Source organism: Sardina pilchardus, chromosome 20 (assembly GCF_963854185.1).
Source record: "Sardina pilchardus chromosome 20, fSarPil1.1, whole genome shotgun sequence".
Lineage (NCBI taxonomy): Eukaryota > Metazoa > Chordata > Actinopteri > Clupeiformes > Clupeidae > Sardina > Sardina pilchardus.
The window spans coordinates 18718020-18736731 of NC_085013.1; the positions used below are offsets into that span (position 1 = coordinate 18718020).

The 18712-nt window shown below is 47.6% G+C and overlaps 1 protein-coding gene across 1 annotated transcript; it reads right to left on the reverse strand.

The window, feature by feature from the left end:
- Positions 1–31: 31 nt before the first annotated feature.
- znf106a (zinc finger protein 106a) lies at positions 32–18633 on the reverse strand. Its single transcript, XM_062523115.1, has 22 exons — positions 18505–18633; positions 16427–16523; positions 15988–16049; positions 13873–14067; positions 10741–12597; positions 9985–10414; positions 9700–9769; positions 9340–9494; positions 8819–8879; positions 8170–8508; positions 7005–7851; positions 6593–6639; positions 5587–5729; positions 5071–5205; positions 4447–4563; positions 4141–4332; positions 3960–4022; positions 3604–3723; positions 3372–3443; positions 3207–3278; positions 2882–3028; positions 32–2512 (listed from the first exon to the last, which is right to left on the reverse strand). The coding sequence occupies exons 2-22, from the start codon at positions 16478–16480 to the stop codon at positions 2456–2458; spliced, it is 5235 nt and encodes a 1744-aa protein (XP_062379099.1). The 5' UTR covers positions 16481–16523; positions 18505–18633; the 3' UTR covers positions 32–2455.
- Between the last annotated feature and the right edge of the window lie 79 nt (positions 18634–18712).

Genomic DNA, 18712 nt, shown 5'->3' on the forward strand with positions numbered 1-18712 from the left:
AAACAAAAAACAAAAAACTAGCAAACCATGATGCTGCAAATTTGTTTTATTCCAGTCTTTTTTTAAAATCTCTCAACTGTTAACGTCTTACAAAAACATGTTATAAGTTCACAGCATTTTATGAACTAAAGTCAGTGAAAGAAGAAACTCAGGAGCTCTTGTTGAGAGATAGAGTGAATGCTCATCCCAGCGCTACACACCAGAAAAAAAAATAAAATAAAAAACCTCAACAGAAAATACCCCTAAATCTCAGGGTTAATTTTTGGGGTCTCTGGGAATAATATAGAAAAAAAGAAAGAAAAAAAAACAGTTGCAAGACATGCTGTCAAACCCTGTGACAAGTAATTAAGAATGCGCTAGAGGTGGACACCGGTTGTTTTGAAACAGCGCTCTTTTAAAAGGCCACGTAAAGAATGACTCCAAGTGAGACTGTGTCCATATATAGCTAGTTAATGGTGGCAGTAAAGCCCAACCATTGTGTGTGGTGGCAGATTTGTAGGCCACTGTTATGCGTTTGTGTATGTACGTGTTAGTTGCCGGGTGAGATATGGCATGGGAGGGGATCCTGGTACTTTGTACTTCCAACCACTTCCCTTTAAAATCACCTCCACTGACAACCTCCATCACAAACACTACACAGCTAGAAATGCCTTCCTGCTGGCACAGAGCCAAGCCGTGTCATTCCACACGTCCACTACCAACAAAATTATGATAATAACAATAATAATAATAATAATAATAAAACAAATAAAAAAGAAACAAGAAAACAAAACCAAAGTAAAAATCCGACCACATACAAAAACAATCACCCCGAAAATGTAGAAATACACAGAAAGAAAATTCTCTCATTCCACTGATACAAACCGCAAGTCATGAAACATCACCACAAGTTAAATGTGGTGCTTAAACTCAAACACAAACACACTCACACACACACACACACACACACACACACACACACACACACACACACACACACACACAGTTTTCACGCCCTGGATAAGCAAAAAGTGCCATTTCTCTGGACGCCTTCACTTCAAACTCAAGTCCCTCGTAAAAGTAAAACCACAGACTGGTATCACAGCACAGTGCACCTCAGGCCTTCGTGCTTCCTTTCCGGTGAGCAACCGTACATCAATGGCAAAACAAGAACACTACTACCACTTCGCTCAACTTAGAGGCACTCAAAAAATTAAACGTTTACCTCATAAAAGTCTTGGTAAGTGACAGTTTGGCTTAAAAAGAAAATTCAACTCAAAATATGAATGACAACAAACCTATGCAGTATTTTACTGTATTTGAGAAAGACCACTTAGGGGGGGAAAAATCAGGGGAGGTGGGTGTGCAAATAAAACCAAACCTCACCCTCTGAGCACCTCTGGGAGTTCCTATAACCTCTCCACGAGGTGCCACTAACCCTAGCCCTGCATAAAGACACAACATAGTTGCTCAACAACATACACAAGTACCATGCTGTCACTCACAACCCAAAATACTCCCAACTACAGACATATCCCTAAACCCATGCCATATGAGTAATTTCAGGATGGACTATCACACGGAAGAATAAAACAAAACAAAACAAAAGAAACAAAATCAAATGTTGATAAAGTGAGTGGGTGCAGCTGGGAGAGCAATATCTTCAACCTGGTCCTGAACGTTTCTGTCATTAAACAACAATCATCTTCTTTCGTCGTCGTTTTTTTTTCTCTCTCTTCTCTTTTTTTTTTCTTTTGGTCAGTAAATCTTTTAATCTTTCACATGAACATAATCGTGATAAGATAAGAATCAACTTATGTTGGAAAAAGATCAGACTGAACACTGATTGTCCAGACGTAACACAGACTGTCCAGAAATCGGTACACAACATCCCTTTTCATGAGAAACGGGCAGAGTTGCTATGGCAGTAGAAAGTGCTGGCTCTGGCCATTCTCCCACAGAGAGGAAATAGAGGAGGAGGACATGTAGAGACATGGAAAATATCAAGATTGAGAACAAGTGAAGTTTTGGAAACCAGAACACCAACAACTCCACTGAGAAGGCAAGACTTCATGTTCTTGACAAAAGCAGTTATTGCTGCTATTATTTTTAAAAATGGATTTCTTTTCTCACAAGATTAAAAAAAAAAAAAAAAAGAAATCTGCCCTCTAGCTGCATCATCCAATGAGGTCTTATTAATTGGGCCTAAAAATGGATCTGTACTACATTTCTCTTGGTCAGCTGCCCTCGTTACGACCTGGTGTTGCCATGGTCTACCATTGAATTCCCCTTCTCAGTGGAGACTGTTAAGTGTCTGATGACAGACACACCAGCTGAAGGAGCGAGAGCTCCAGCTGTGAGTTTGCTCTGGGATCTTCCCAATATGGGAAACGTAGCGTGAGGGTGTGTGTGGGGGGGGGGTGTGGGGGGGTAAACAGCGACGCTGCTACTCCTGTTGGACCTCAACGTAGGGCCCTCACGCCTCCATCCTGCTGTCCTCCTCTGCGTGTTTATGCATGTGCTTTTCAAGGCCCTGCACGGTAGGAAACAACATCAGTCTTCAGTTCACACTCACATTATATTATGAAGGCTATCACTACATACCATACTATATACTAGACTGTTATTTATAACAAACAATAGAAAATATAAGTTACTTTTGACCAAAAAAAAACTGCATTTGCAGGTTATAACATAGTTAAAGAAAATGGTTGTGACATTGTGTATAAACCAAGACATATCAGAGAGACACTAGCACATATCTATGCAAGAAAAAAATTGCTGTGCTATATAGACAGATAAGACAGGTTAAAATGCCAGTGGCCTGTAGTCTGAAGCATGTTAAAGAGTCAGTAGTCATGTGGCCTTATGCACGTTAAAGTGGGTCAAGTGGGTCCAGTACCTGCTTGGTGCCGTTGCGAGCGCTGAAGAAGCCGTCACAGTTTTTCCAGCGGCACTTGAGCATCTGCAGGCCCGGCGCAGCGTGGTCCTGGAGCAGGTGCTGCTGGAGGTGCTCCATCACACCGAAGATCAGAGAGCAGCCGTGCCACTGCACCGCACCACACACACACACACACACACACACACACACACACACACACACAGAGAGAGAGAGAGAGAGAGGCTACCTCAGTGGGGAGATTGACGGCTCTAAGGTATTTCATGTTAACTATGAGACACAGACTTCTTCCACATAAGCAAAGTGATATGCTAGTCTCCAGTCTTACCAAGCAGCGGTAGTTTTGGATCAGATTGAGTTTCACAGCTCGCACACTCCCGTCATAACAACCCGTGTAGATCTGAAGCACAGAAGCGACACATGCAATTATGTTATTATATGATTATTATAAATTATGATATTTTAAATTCTGACAAGACATGACCGGACTCACCATACTCTTGTGTATGACCATACACATCACCATGTCCGAGTGTCCACCATACACTTGCAGCCGATCATGAGACTGCAGAATTACAGAGGGAACATACAGTAAGACATACCGTAGAGCTGGCCTCTACATCTCCACACACTGCCACAAGTCTGAATACATCTCAACACTAAACACTGCAGCGGTCCAGCCATCCTTTAGAATAACAGAGTCTGCTGGACTACAGGAGACTCACCTGAAGCTCGTAGACTCGCACCAACTTGTCCAGGCAGGCCGTCACCATCACCTTGCCCAGGATGGCCACCACGGTGACCGCATGGCTGTGGCCTTTGTAGATGCGCACCAGCTCCCCTGTCTGGACAAGCAGATGAGAGAAGATGGGATAACTTTACTTTTTTTGTGCGGTGCATTTTAAGCAAAAGCTCAGGTCAAAAGTCGAAACAGAATACATACATACATACATACATACACACACACACACACACACACACACATACAGAATAGATATTATGAGTTACATCTACAAGATCCTTCATTTTGTTTTGTGTAGTGAGCACAGTAAAAACAGCATGACTGAATGATTAAACATACGTGGATGTTATGTGCATGGACAGACTGGTCACTGGAACCGCTGAAGACCAGATCGTTCACCACCTGATGGAGACATTGAGACAGATTAGATTCAATACGATCACGAGCAAACACACACTTCATCACTATCCAACACACACACAAACACACACACACACACACTCTCTCTCTCTCTCCTCACCTTCATGCAGAGCACAGTTTTGGAATGTCCCTCCAGCGTGCGGAGGAGCAGTCCGTTCTTGGCGTCTCGGACGCTGATGGTGCTGTCGTAGGAACCCACCAGCAGAATCCGCCTCACGCCCTCCTGTGCCGTCGCCAGGCAACTCACCGCCCGGGGCCCGTGGCAATCAAACACTTCCAGCTGCCGATTGGTCTGTTGAGGGGAGGTAACACAGGAAGTCAGTACAGGTAACGCCCAGTTAGCCTCCAACAAGTCCACCATCCTAGTGTTGACCTATTTCTAAACAGAGATGAGCCCGGCTCTGACCTTGAGACTATAGGTCACCACGGATCCGTTGGCCAGGCCCACAAACAGCGTCTTCCAGCGGCTGTGCAGGCAGAGAACGCGGTCTGGGAGAGACAGCTGCTCCACACACTCACGCGTCTGTTAGAGAAAGGTAGAGGTCATATCAAGGTGAACATCTTGCATCGTGTACCAATAACAACTCTCTTACACAACAAGGAAATAGCATATTTTATTAGAGAAGTCATGATTTGGAGAATAAGGACTATGTAAAGTGGCTGCCCAGCACTTGAATGCTGGATAGAGCAAGAAAAAAACTAATCCACAGGGCTTGAGGCCTTTCAGCAGACAGTGTCAAATCAAGTCAAGTCATTTTATTTATAGCCCACTTAAAAAACACCCAGAAGCTGACAAAGTGCTTTACAGATAAGGGCCGGGTTTCCCAGAATCGTTAAGAAGCTCTTAAGTCCTAAGAACTTCTTAGGAGCGTTCTTAGAACATTCTTACAACGCTCCTAAGAAGTTCTTAGAACTTAAGAGCTTCTTAACGATTCTGGGAAACCCGGCCAAGGTAAGTACATAATAAAAGTAGAGAGGGTTTTTAAGAACTTAAAGAGGAAGCACATAGCGGTGCAGGTGGGAGTCTTACCCTGAGGCTGTAGCAGCGGACAGTCTGGTCACTGGAGCCGGAGTACAGGCGCGGAGCCAAACCAGGTCCTGACGACAGCAGGATGCAGTTCACCTTGGAGCTGTGGCCCTCAAACACAGTGACGCACTGACGAGTCTGCAGGACACAAGCCACATTTATTTAAAACACTAACCGCCGTGAGAGGTACCAATTATGAGACAGTGCACTCCATAGGGCTTGCGCTGAGCGTCTCCATTGATAACTGTTATCGGCTCTAATATGGCAGCTAACAAGGTGAAGGTGAGCTGGTGAATGGCCTGATGGGAGTTATACACTGTGGACGGCTTGGCGCCGAAACGCGTTTGTTTAGGCATGGTGCAATAATAAAAAACGAATGAACTAGTGAGTGCGGTTCTTTTGCACAGTAGAATTGGATAATTTTAACTCGCGCCGGAAGAAGCAAAGAGATCTTTTGGAGTTTGAGCGGGCCTCTCTCTGCAACTGATGGGAGTAATCACGGAGGAGGGTGGAACTCACGGTGAGGCAGAAGGCCCGGATGGTCCTGTCGCCGGAGCAGGTGTAGAGCAGGCCCTCGTGGATCTGCATGTCGTGTACGGCCTCCTGGTGGCCCTCGAACGCACCCTCCGTGGGATCTGGACGCTCCTCTGCCCCCTCCACATCTGCAGGGCACGTTCAAAACACCGTGCGTCAGGAAGGGCTGCGCCACATCGCCTCACATGATCACAATATCATACTTTACTATATTGCAGGAATTATTATATCGTATCGCTTATCACCATTTCTACTCAGCACAGTTTGTATTGCTGTTATTTGCATGTCGCTTTGGACAAACGCGTGTGCTAAATACCATAACCTCCATATTCTCTACATTATCGAGCACCTATGAGGTGAACTAGAACAGACATTGTGAGCCCAGGCTTTCTTATCCAACACCAGTGCCTTGATCTTACCAATACTCTTCTGAACGAATGGGCAAAACTAGATAAATAAATAAATCCAGACACTCTGGAAAATCCTTCCCTAAAGACTAGAAACTGTTAGATGTAAGATGTAAAATGAATGCCCAATTCCTATGGATTTAGAATGGGATGCCATTGACGTTCCTGTGGATATAATGACAGGCGTGCCAATACCTTTGTCTATACTGTACAGGAAAGTCACTATACTTGGAAAGTAACATGGAAAGTGTCGTCAAAGGCATTTCCTTCGCACTGTCCACTCTAATAAAGTGCTGTCAGATGCTGCTCATTAAGTCATTTATCAGCTCCAAGAATACATGTGCCCTTAAAAAGTCATCCAGGGATATGACGACTATTTCGGTCTATTCAAAGCGTAATGAATCTATTCCTGTTGGCTTGGACCCTCGCTGCCTCGGCGAGTTAGAAGAGAGGAGAGCCGGTTATTTTTCCCACCGTCCATCACCGTGAGGTGCAACGCTGGACAGGCGCATGCTTGCGGTCAGTGTTAAGGTCAACATTCATGTGATGCAGGACAGGAGTATTAACTTCCTGCTGAGACCTACCTGCTGAACCTTTGCGCATCTTCCCAGCCAAGACTGCTGAGTATTTCCTGCAACAAAGAACATGAACAGCATGTCAGTGTGGTGAGCTGCAGTCGCAACACACATCCATCTTCCAATCAGCATCCTGTTCTAAAACTGGTCTGTAATCTGACCCAACATGAGAGCGCTAAGTGCAAGCACATGACTAGCATTCTCAACTCTCTCATATATACCGCAGTCAGCTGTCCCTGCGCCTCAGCTTTCAAAAATGCAACACTACCCCAGGCTAAAAAGCTCAGGTGACTGGAGCCCATTCAGAGATTACATGACACGGTTTCTAATAGCAGCAGCAGCAGCAGTAGCAGCAGCACACAGCCTTCTCCCACTGGCTACTTTAGCACAGCACGCTCAACTCAATCCTAGTGACCCTTACTCGTCGGTCTTGATGGTGATGCTGGCCTTTGGCATCTCGCTGGTGGAGGTCACTTCATTACAGGCCACCTTCTGCATCTCCTCCTTCATGCACACTTCAGCAGGCGCCACCGCGTTGGCTAGAGGAGTGACCGTGACCGTGACAGCCGCCGCCGTCTCCTCCTCCTCCATCTCCATCTTCACGTCCTCTTGGTCCGACATGTCGATGCTGATCACCTCGCCGGCTCTCCCCTGACCCAGCTCCACCACCTCCAGGTCCGAGGAGTCGGAGTCGCACAGCTTCAGCTCGATGGGTGGAGGAAGAGCAGGAAGAGGAGGAGGTGGAGAGGTCTCCACCGCCGCCAACATCTCGGCCGACTCCCCAGCCTTGCCGTTGCTGCCCTTGGTGGTGGTGGCGTCGTCGTTGTTGTTGTTGTTGTTGATCTCCTCGTCCTGCGGCTTGTCGGTGGACGGCGGCGTGGAGGTGCTGACCAGGGAGCCGCCGGACCGTCGTCGGGGCCGCAGCTTGCGCATGCGCGTCCTGGACGCCACCGACTCGCCCTCGGTCTCCGAGTCGCTGTGGTCGGCGGGCGGGCTGGCGCCCTGGGCCTGGCGCAGCATGCGCTTCTTCTTCAGCTTGCGCACCTTCTTCACGCCCTTAGGCTGCGCGTCCAGCGGGCACGGCGGGGGCGGGCACAGGGGCGGGCAGAGGGGCGCGGGCGTGGTGGTGTCCAGGGAGCGCGAGCTCCGGCGGCTGGAGGCGGCGGACGTCTGGGCCATCGGAGCGCAGCTGGACAGGGCGGCGCTGAGGTCAGTGCTCGACTGGCGAAGCTCCACCATCTGGACCGATGTGGACTCGAGGTCTAGCCCTGTCGAGGAACACAAAACCAAAACACAGAACTTTTAGGCTCATTCAACCATGCTTAAAAGTGCTTAGAAGTGCCCTGTGTTCTCAGACATGGACACCTACAGTTCACAACACCCCCAAGTTAAACCGTCACTATCTCACTTTAGATTTACTTGTCTGAAGCATAACTCTAGCAAAAATTCACCAAAGGGGTTGTCTTTTCGCCAGAGTTACACTTTAAATGTGCTGGAAAGACCTAGATTTCGTTAGTTTTTTTACACAGTAAAGTTTGTTTGTTTGTTTGTTTGTTTGTTTGTTGTGAGAGCGAGGCGGGGCCCACCTGAGTGTGGCGGGGTGGTGAAGGTGGGCAGCTCTGGCGTGGTGCTGTGGAGGTTGGGCACGGGGCTGCGGGCCGCCGCTGGCTCCTCAACACGACTGGTGGGGGACAGCGGCTCCAGCTTGATCACGATGGGCTGGGTGGTGGTGGTGGTGGTGGTGGTGGTGGGGGTGGGCTGGGCGGGGGACAGGGGCGAGGGGGGGGCTGCGCGCTTCGGGCACACGGGCTGGCTCTGGCCAAAGGCGACCGTCTCGGGCAGCGGGGAGAAAGGGGAGGAGACTGCGGCGGAGATGGCCGCTGTGCTACCTGCTCCTCTCGGCGAACTCGAGTGTTGCATGTCATCTGTAAAAGTATATGCATTTGTGTTATACCTCTATGTCCTTGTAAATATGGTATACAGTAACTTCCCGCATATAAGCCGCATTGTGTATAAGCCGCAGGACAGTGATTTTTGCAAGTTAAAAGAAACAAACCCATATTAACACTATATTAACTGCCCCCCTGTATTAACCTCATAGCTGAAGAAATTTAGCAAAATCAATGTACAAGGCACGGCTAATAGTCGGGAAATTACGGTATATACATTTTTGTTACACAACTATGTCCTGGTAAATATTATAAGAAAATAGAACATGTTCATTATCAAACTTACCTTGCATCCCCTTCAGGATTTCAATGCGCCTAGTTCTCAACGTGCTCATCTCCATTGTAACCTGAAAACAATATCAACAACAATAGCCTTAAGACAGAGCACTCTTAAAATACTCTACCATGGCCCCAGTCGTGGCGCGACTGGCTGGGGCACCTGCACCGCACGCCGGCGACCCGGGTTCGATTCCCACCCCGTGGTCCTTTCCGGATCCCACCCCTACTCTCTCTCCCACTCGCTTCCTGTCACTCTACACTGTCCTGTCACATTAAAGGCATAAAAGCCCAAAAAATATATTTAAAAAAAAATAAATAAATAAAAATACTCTACCATAAAGTAACTACAAAGATAATGGATGCTCTTGTGTATGAACTAAAGTTATCGTGTGGCAAGTATAGAAGCACTGAGCTGATCCACCGATTTTCGAGATTAGGATCTTCTTCATCATATAGATTTCCAAAAAGATATTGCCTCATCATTAAATTAGCTTTATATTTAAACTCGCTGTCTGCCGTTAATCCTACCTGCTGTTTGACCACTAGGAGGCGCTGGACCTCCATGTATGCAGCCTGCAGGGCAGCACGAGCCTGGATCAGACTTTGGTCCACTGTCTGCAGAGAGCCGTTCAGCTCCTCCTCTCGGAGAGACACGGCCAGTAACTGGTCCACATGACAACGGTCTGCAGAGATAAGAAATAGCAGTAAGGACAGCAAGTTCCACAATTTGTTCACACACAGAAGCAGTGTGCTTACAATTTAATCGTCCAGGCACCAGTGGCAAGTTTGCCACACAAACAAAAGTGCACTATTTACTGGAACAAAGACGTCCACATTTCAGTATAAATGAGTTCCTAATGACTACATAAAATGATAATAGCAACATACCTTTCTTGCCCTTGAGTTTCCTTCTCTTATTGTTTCTCTCGGCACATGCCATTTCTACAGCAGGAACCTCCTGTCAGGAGAGGGAAAGTGGAAACGTAAAAAATAAAATAAAAAAAAAGGTCAAGCCTGTTAATAATTAACACCAACCACTGATTGTACTGTGGGAAGCCTTCTACAGTGTTCCCAAGGACTCTTAAATGATAAAATTCCCTGATTTTCCCTGATGATGTCTGAAATAGACTTTTAAAAACCCCCGTGACCCGTGGAAGCCCTGCATCTGCTTACCCCTGCGGCGCGTCTCTTTTTGCCTCCGGCGGGACTCTCGTTCATCTCCGTTCCTGACATGCAGCTGCTGTCTCCCTCCACAGACTCCGGCGCCAGGCCGACCACCTCCACCTCCACCTGCACCGGGGCGGGGGGCGGGGCCGGACCCTGGGGCAGCTCGGCGAAGTCCTGCTCTGGGATTTCTATGGGTCTTGGGTCAGACTGCAGGCTGCAGCTTGGCCTGGGGTCTCGGACGCTCTCGCTGGGCGTGGAGAAGAGCGACAGGGTGGTGGCGGTGCGGTCGGGGGCGACGCTGCTCTCCGACAGGCTGCGCTTGCGGGATGGAAGTGGAGCCAGCAGGGAGTCCCACTGGTAGCCTTCGCACAGGGGCTCGTCCCCCTCCCCCTGGGCAGCACTCTCTTGCTCGCTCGACACCATCTCGATGCCAAACCTGAACAAGCACAACAAGTGGCAGCTAGTTGTTAGTTTTCACAGACAACAAACATGTTCATATGGAATGGCAAAGGACATTCAATAAACAACCAACCAAACAAACAAACAAACACTCTAATACTGTATACTCCACATGGAAAATAGGAAATAACACTATCACTAGTCAGCAGTGTGACAAGACTCACATTAACCTTGCAATTGGTGTTTGACCTCTGACATCTGATAAAAGATCTACAAATCTTGGTATTTCACTGTTTTTACACAATACTGCAAACCATCATATGTACCTGCGTAGACCTTTGTGTAATGTGTAATCACATGTACCTGGGTAGACCTTTGCCTTTCTCCTGCTTCTTCCTGCTGACCTCCTGGTACACCTGGTCCCAGTTGACGTTGCGTCGCGCCCCTGTGGAGCTGATGAGCTCTCTCAGGATGGGCTTCAGCCCGGGCTTTAGACTGGAGTCCTTCTCCGATTCGCTCTTGCGCGTGCCACTCACGTTGCGGATGCGCCGCGCGATGTTCAGATTGGGCTCGTGCCCGGGACCAGCCTTCCCTTTGGTGCCGATGTGCCGGTTCAGGTCTCGCTTGAGGCAAGCGGGCAGCGCCAACTTGCTCAGACTGGGCACTGTGGCATAACCGTCAGGGTTGGTCTCGGCGCTTGTGTCCTCTCTCGGCGTGTTACCGTCAGAGCCCAAACCCTTGTCCTCCACATGAGACACCTGATCTTCTGTCGTAACCATGGTATCCTCCACTTCAGGTTTCAACACTTCCTCCTCCTCTCGGTCAGCAGTAGACGTGCTGACTTGGACTGACTGCAAGGACTGGGACTCGGTCTGGCTGGAGGCATACCTGGTGCCCGGTGGGCACGGATCAGCAACAGAGTCTTCCTCATAGTCGGGCAGTTCAACCTGACCATCGGCGCCCTGTCCCTGGTCTTGGTGGTCGGCAGCCTTGGTCTGGCTGCTTGGCACGCAGTCCTCAAGCTCCTGGAAGTGCGGTGGCGAGTCCATGCGCTTCTCTCGGGGAACCCAGAGCTGTGCGACGGGACTCTTGTCCAGAAGGGCCTCTTTGGCTCGTCTCAGCATGTCGGAGAGCAGGCGCTCTTGCTCTGCAGCGGAGCTGGGGCTTCTTGATGCGGGTCTAGAGCCTCCGGACTCCTGGCGCCTGGACGACCTGAGGTGGACCGAGTCCTGGCTGGACGCGCGACTGAGGTTGGTCCTGGGGGACGAGGCGGGAGGAGTTCTGTCGGCGTGCTCCGCTGGCCTCTCGGCCCTCTTGCTGCTGCTGCTGCTGCTCGACGTGGTGCTGGGGCTCTCGCTGGCGCTGCCGCTGAAACTCAGCCTGTTCTTTCTATATTTGTGCTCACTCTTGTGATGATCCGAGGGCTGATGCTGTCTAGAGTGCTGTCCCGATCGCGAATGCCACTGGCCTGGACCAGTCTCCATGGAGGAACTCTGGACGTCCAGTAAAGACGGTATGTCACTGACTTTGGCTGGTGGGTATGGCGCCCAGCGATACTGCTTGTCTACCTTCTGAGATGCAGGTCCCTTGTTTCGGTCCTGTTCTCCACTAGAGCCTTCCCTGCTCTGGTAGCCCTTCCTTGGGCCATCCTGCCCGTGGGAATACTTTGGGTTAGTGTCCCTTCCTAGTGACTGCACTGACTTATATGCTTTGAGGGGTTTACTGGTGGGATTCCTAGAGGACTCGGACTGCTGCTGTCCCGCCTGGACAGACTCTTTGGATCGCCGCCACGTATACTGGCTATTCTCTCTACTGTTTCCTCCGTCCCTGCCACTCCGGTTCTTACCCCTGGTATGCTCAGGATCTCCCCTGTAGTCACTCGATCTGCCGCCACCTTGCCCAGAGTAAGCTGCTGGGTCCCACTGCTGGAAGTTCGGGGCCACTTCTGCGTGCCATGTTGCACTTTTACTTTGCCTGCTTTGGTGGTGTTGCCGGCTGCCCCGGTCGCAATTGCTGCTGCTGCCGCCTCCCCATGCCTTCTGCCAACTTGACATGTCCCCCCACCAACCTCTAGGGGGCGGCGGTACGTCGGAGAAGTTCCAGTCCCACGACGCCCTGTTCTGGCGATGCCATGGCTTTGAGCCACGGCGCATCTGTTGCTCCTGCTGCTTCCGCTTCTCCTCTTCCTCGCGCTCCTTTTTGGCTGCAGCTTCCTGAAGCCTGCGTTAACAAAAAAAAAAAAAAAGAGGAAGAAAATAGCTCAACATTCACAAGTAAATGACAGCACCCATGGGTATCTAGGCACCAGGACATAGGCCATAACTCTGCAACAAACCCTTTCCAAGAGTAAAAAGGCATTTCGTTAGGACCACTGCCAAATGGAGGCGTGGTACTGCAGTGCCATCCGTCAGGAGAAGGAATGAAAGTGAATCACGTGCCAGAAGTCTGACCTCATGTGGCAGTCGGGGCAGAGAAGGATAGGCTTTGGCATGTGACAAGACAGCAGCTGCACCCCAAACTCCTGTCTGTGACAGTCACACCACCCCATACCAGGCCACGACCCTCCCCCACTACCACAGGATGTCAGACAACTTTCTCTGCCAAATGTAACGTGTGATTGTGTAAATCTTATTAAGACACAGGCACAGTATGAAATGAGCTGGAAATTCACCTCTACATGTCAACAATTAATCACTTTAAATGTGGAACAGTGGTTTCCCCTCCGCATATTGTCAAGCTACAGACAAGAAAATACAGCTATTTTACTAGCACCCTTTTCTCTTTAGCAAGAAGTGTTATTCAGGATATCCAGAGGCAAACAGCCCCTACATCAAATTCAACTATTTGTGCCGCGGAACACTTTAGAGAAGCTGTGGCTTCCATTTCCTCCATAGTATTTCCATTCGCTCACACACACCAAATGGTTTTCTAAACGAAACTAATGTCTCTTGAAACAACTCAAATGTGTGAACTCTTTGCTCTGTAGTGGACAGTGCCCAATTCCCATGCCAAGGTGAGTTGATATGTTTAGAAAGGCTGTGAGAGCGAGCGAGCGGTCATGGCTGTTTTAGGCTAGGACTCTCACCACCTGACATCTAACTCCAGCAGCGGCCCTGTTTTTCAAGCTCGGTCTAATATAGAACAGGGCACACCATGACGCATGCAGGAACTTCCAGCACAGCCACAAGCACCGTGTCAGCCGCAGCTCCGTTAACTCTTTGTTTACAGGTGTGCAGAAAGGTACACTTCAGTTCTAAATAGATGTAAACAAAATGTGTCTCTCTTAGGCTTGTATGGTACAGAAAATACGGGAATAAATTACAGTGATCAGAGCATTTATAGAGTTGATTAGAAAAAAAACATGCCATGAACCATGCATTTTACATTAAAAAAATAAATAAATAAAAAAAATGACAGACCTGAACACTGAGTCAGCCTTGAACCAGAGAGGGTTAAAGCGGAGTTAGTAACGGAGGATCTTTGCTTGATCTGTACCTTATGAGCTCCTTGCGCTTCTCGATGAGCATCACCAGCTCCTTGTCGAAGTACTCCTCCTCCTGGTCACTGCCTCTGGTCTGCTGCTCGTGCGCCTCCACGCGCTGCTTGTGGATGGGGCTGGAGATGTGGTCAGCGTAGTTGGTCAGACCCGCCACTTTCACCCCACACACCCGGCACTCGTGGCCACAGTCTCTGGGGACGGAGGGGGACAGGGGGCGGTCAATAGAAGCCTCCGGCATGGTTGCGTGCTGCTTCTCTCAGGTACGGGTTAGACTGCTATTGGCTTAGCAAATAGCCAAGCCAGAAAAATTGCCCGGAAAAGTGACAAAGAAAAAGGTTGAGAGATTCAAATTGAGAGAGTCAAAAAAAAAAGACTCCCAAGACTTGACAATTTCCAAGAAAATAAAACAAAAAACCCAAAACAACAAAATCTTCCTTCAATGAGATCAGGAGGCAAAAACACACTTATTTTCAAACTGAAAACTCAAAAACTCAAAAACTCCCTTCAAAAAACCACAAAGATACGAGAAAAATAAAGCTGGGACTTCCTGATCTAACGAGGCCCAAGGTGCCGTTCTTTCTTTCCGGAGTGCCGGGGTGATGCAACAGAGCCAAGGCAAGCCTTCATGCCTGGCCCATTCTGGGTGTGGAGCGAAGACTGCGGCGCCTTCGTAGAGCCTGGCAGTGCGGAGCGGAGCGGAGAGGAGAGGAGTGGTGCCCAGGCCTCTCTGTGGCAGCCGGGGGCCGGAGCTCTAACACGCTGTCATGGTGGTGTCCGCCTGGCTCTGGCAGCTGCGTTAGGACAGCGGCCGCTAGTCTTGCGCTCTACTTTCCCCCTCAGCTGCCCCTCCCTTGCACTCTCTCTCTCTCTCTCTTTCTCCCTATCCCTCTCTCTATCTCTCTGTCTGCCTTCCTCTTTCTCTCTATCTCTCCCCCTTCCTCTCTCTCTCCCCCTCCCTTTTTCCTCTACATCTCCCTTCAGAGAGCGTTGGGAACAAGCAGCCAATCGGGCTTCAGCTGCAATCTGAACTTGCTGCAGCTGCACCAACACCCACTCTAAACCCATCCCTGCTCAAGTTCCCCTCCAGAATGCCACTCTGGTGCAGTGATGAGAGAATGCTGGTATTTGGCAGCGCCACTCTCCGAAAAGTGTGTCATGGCATCAGGCCCATTTCAAGTCCTGCCTGGTGGACCGTCTACCCTGCAGTGTTTGTTTTCTTGACTGGGGTAATGGTCTACTCAATCAAGTTTTAAAACTTGATCAATATATACAGCTCTGAGAATAATAACATTTTTCTGATGTCATCCTACGGTTGCTGAGTGACATTCGTACGAGTTGACGGTCATATAAAAAAGATTAAGAGAACACTGCAAATTTGATGACTGTCAACTCCAATGTCACTCAGCAACTGTAGGATGACATCAGAAAAATGTGCAGTGGTCTTTTATTTTTTCCAGAGCTGTATACATATATATATATATATATATATATATATATATATATATAAATATAGCAATGTCAAAAAAAGAATTATGCACTCTACATATCCCATCTGTGTTTAACACTAAGCTCTATTTTTATGTTTCGCATATGAAAAGAACACACAAAAACACATGAGCATAGACCAGAGCAACCCCAAAAACAAACACACACACACTCACACACCTTATCATGACATTTTACTAATTCACATACTTGTCCGTGAACTCTCTAACAGACACTTGAGATAGCCAGTTGTCATGAGTATGGATCGGCTGTTGTTCCAACGGTATAGTGCCTATATATAAATAAGCCTGACCACAGACAGCTGCCCCAGCTTCTTTCCAGAATAACCGAAGGGGCACGTGGCTAACAGAACACGTGCTCCATACGGTTCCATATGCGGTTCCATAGAGCACAAGACAAAACAACGTGAATTACAACCACACAGCTGCAAATGGCCTTACTTCTCCCCGAACATTCACTGACAACATTAAATGCTAATGGCTTTATAAACGATTCAGAGATTGGTGGGCTGTGAAACCTGTTGAGGACATCCGGGTGGGGGAGAACTAAAGGTGTTACTGCTACTCAAAAGAGACCTAATGTGCGTAGTGCGAGGCGAAACTCACCGGCCCTTAAGGTTTTCCAGCTCTCTGTGGTGCAACATACTCCTCATGTGCTCATCCATCTCCTAAGGACACACAAGGACACTTTTAAGGAAGCGAAGAAAATCTAATGTTATGCTCCTCACATGCTGCTGGAAAGTCTCGTCTTCTAGTCTGAATGTATTTAGGACAGCTTTATAAGGAAAAAACAGTGTGGAACATTTGAGGAAGCTTCATTGGTCATGTTACACTCAGACATCAGATCAACTAGGAAAACCTGCTGAAGACTAATCTTGAAACCTGCTGAATAGCAGTTAGCTCCAGTATTTTAGTAATAACAACAACAACAACAACAACAACAACAACAGACTATGAAATTATATTCAGAGCTCTCTGCCCTTATGGTAGGGAGAGGTTCAACAAAGCTTGCAATAAAATCCCAATTGAGTTTGTCATGGTTCACCTGCTTGGAGCTGTAAACAATCTCACACAGAATGCACTTCTTCTCCTTCCCCATTGCGGGCAGCTCTTGAGTCAGGCCATACCTAATAAAAACAAACCTGCACAGAGGACAAGAGAGAAGAGAGCAAGAGGCCAAAGAGGAAAAAAATAAGTCTTGTGTTCATGTTTATGTACAAACGTACGTAAGATAGATTACACTTGTTCACAACAGTTTTACCAAATCCGGCCTAAGGTAAGTTGAAAAAAAGCATGTAGGTGATGCATGAGAGATTGCAGTCTCCATTAAGTAGGGCTAGGACGTGACCCTCACTGTTTCACCATCCCCCCACCATTCAAATAACAAGTCTGGTATCCCAGTGGAGCTCTTTCTGGACAGTGGGCTAATTCAGGCCTGCTGATAGTGCAGCACCCTCGCCAAGGGCTGGCCTTTGCCATCGCAGTGTTGTGTCTGAACAAGTTCAACACCAGCGCTGGAAAGTTATTGCCAGAGGTTACGTGTGTTTTATATAGAACATGAAAAGGGGAGCAGGTCATGTAATAACTTTACCCTACATGGGGAAAAAGGGGATAATGTGTATTGCTGTTGGCAACAGAGAGGTATTTGACCTGTTAATGAAAAATCAAGGAAATGTAGGCCACAATTTGCATGGATATAGTCCAGATTTTGTTGCATTGTAGATATTAAAAGAAAACATATTAGGAGACGCTGATGTAATGAACTTGGAGACGTACAGTATTTGCATGTTCATATATTCCCAGCTTTTAAAACGTTGGTATTCCGCCATAAATTAAATGGTATGTCTGCCCCCTACCCAGCACCGACAATGGCAGTTATTTATGGCCCTTTTGAATTATGAGAGGAGATCCTGCAGCCTAACACCCTTCCCACACCAAAGGGAACGGCTGGCATGTAGTCTTGCTGCCCACTGATACACTATGAAAGGAAATACTCCTCAGCTGACCCACAAATGGTACAGTGCTGTGCAGTGACAGGAGTTGGGTTACATTCAATAATTCGTCCAAGTAACCTACAGCAGCAGCAGCAGCATAATAAACTCCATTTCCCTGCACCCTGTTTGTTTATGCTGCGAGCACGCCGTTTGAATATGAGGATGGCAAATGCTTTGAATAATGAATTTGAGGAGGGCAACAGTGTCTGAATCCACCGAAATTGAGGAGGGCAAATGTGGCTCAGGCCAGATTTCTTTTGTTTTCAAACACATCTCCATCTGCATAGCTGAATAGCTGAGAACCAAGCTGCAACGGGCGAACATTTAAGGCATTTAAAGTTTAGGCCATGCACAAACCTATAAGAAATGCAAAGCTTTAGTGCAATGAATATCAGTTTACTGTAAACGCTGCGCATTCCCCATTTGCGTAATGTTAATGTTAGCTAACTAGCTAACGTTAGCTAGCGAAAGTTGCCTCAACGTACAGGACAGTGTTCAATCGTTTGACTAATTTCATGTTTTACGACGATGCAAATGCTGCATGCAAACTTTAAGTTGCGCCAAGTTGTGCACGACTTTCCTAGATAACTTATGTTGATACATTAGAAATAAGTTAGCGCTCATCCGAGCTAGGTTAGGTTAACAGGACCAACTTCCCCGCATAAAGTAAGACCACTACGTTGCATTCATTTATTTAATGTAAAATACATCTTGCAGCACGACCAACTTTCTCGAGCTATAAACGAACCTCACATTAGGTACAGCGACGAGGAAAGTTGTTTTACATTAATGTATTGATTGTAACTTAGGCTGTGGGGTAACGGTAGAAGGTAGCTAACGTTAACAATGTAACGTTTCAGTTAGCCTACGAAACAAACATCACAGATAGGTGATTTTACTAGTACACTCTAAGTTGGTAAACTGAAAGTATAGACATTGATTTATTACAATATTGAAACCATTGTCAATAAAAAGTGAAAGATTGCCTATTATCATCACATGCAATTTACAGTTACCTTAACATCTATGATAGCTGGCTTAGCAGGCTAGCAGAGCAGGACACAAACATTCACAACACTACAATCTTATTTCAAACCTTTTTTAAAAAACAAGTAGCATCAGGACATACCTCAGTGCAACTGCAAAAGTCTGCCAATTTTCTCCAAAGTATTCCTCTCATAGCGAAGTACAATTCTACCTACAAAGGCGGCTGATTTGCTATGTACACAGGCGATTGGTGTCGAATCTGCAGTTACCTAGCTAAGTGTTTCTCACTTCCGGTGTTTCAGGGGATTCCAGTCTGATTCCAGTGGCATGGAATGGATCATAGATAGTAG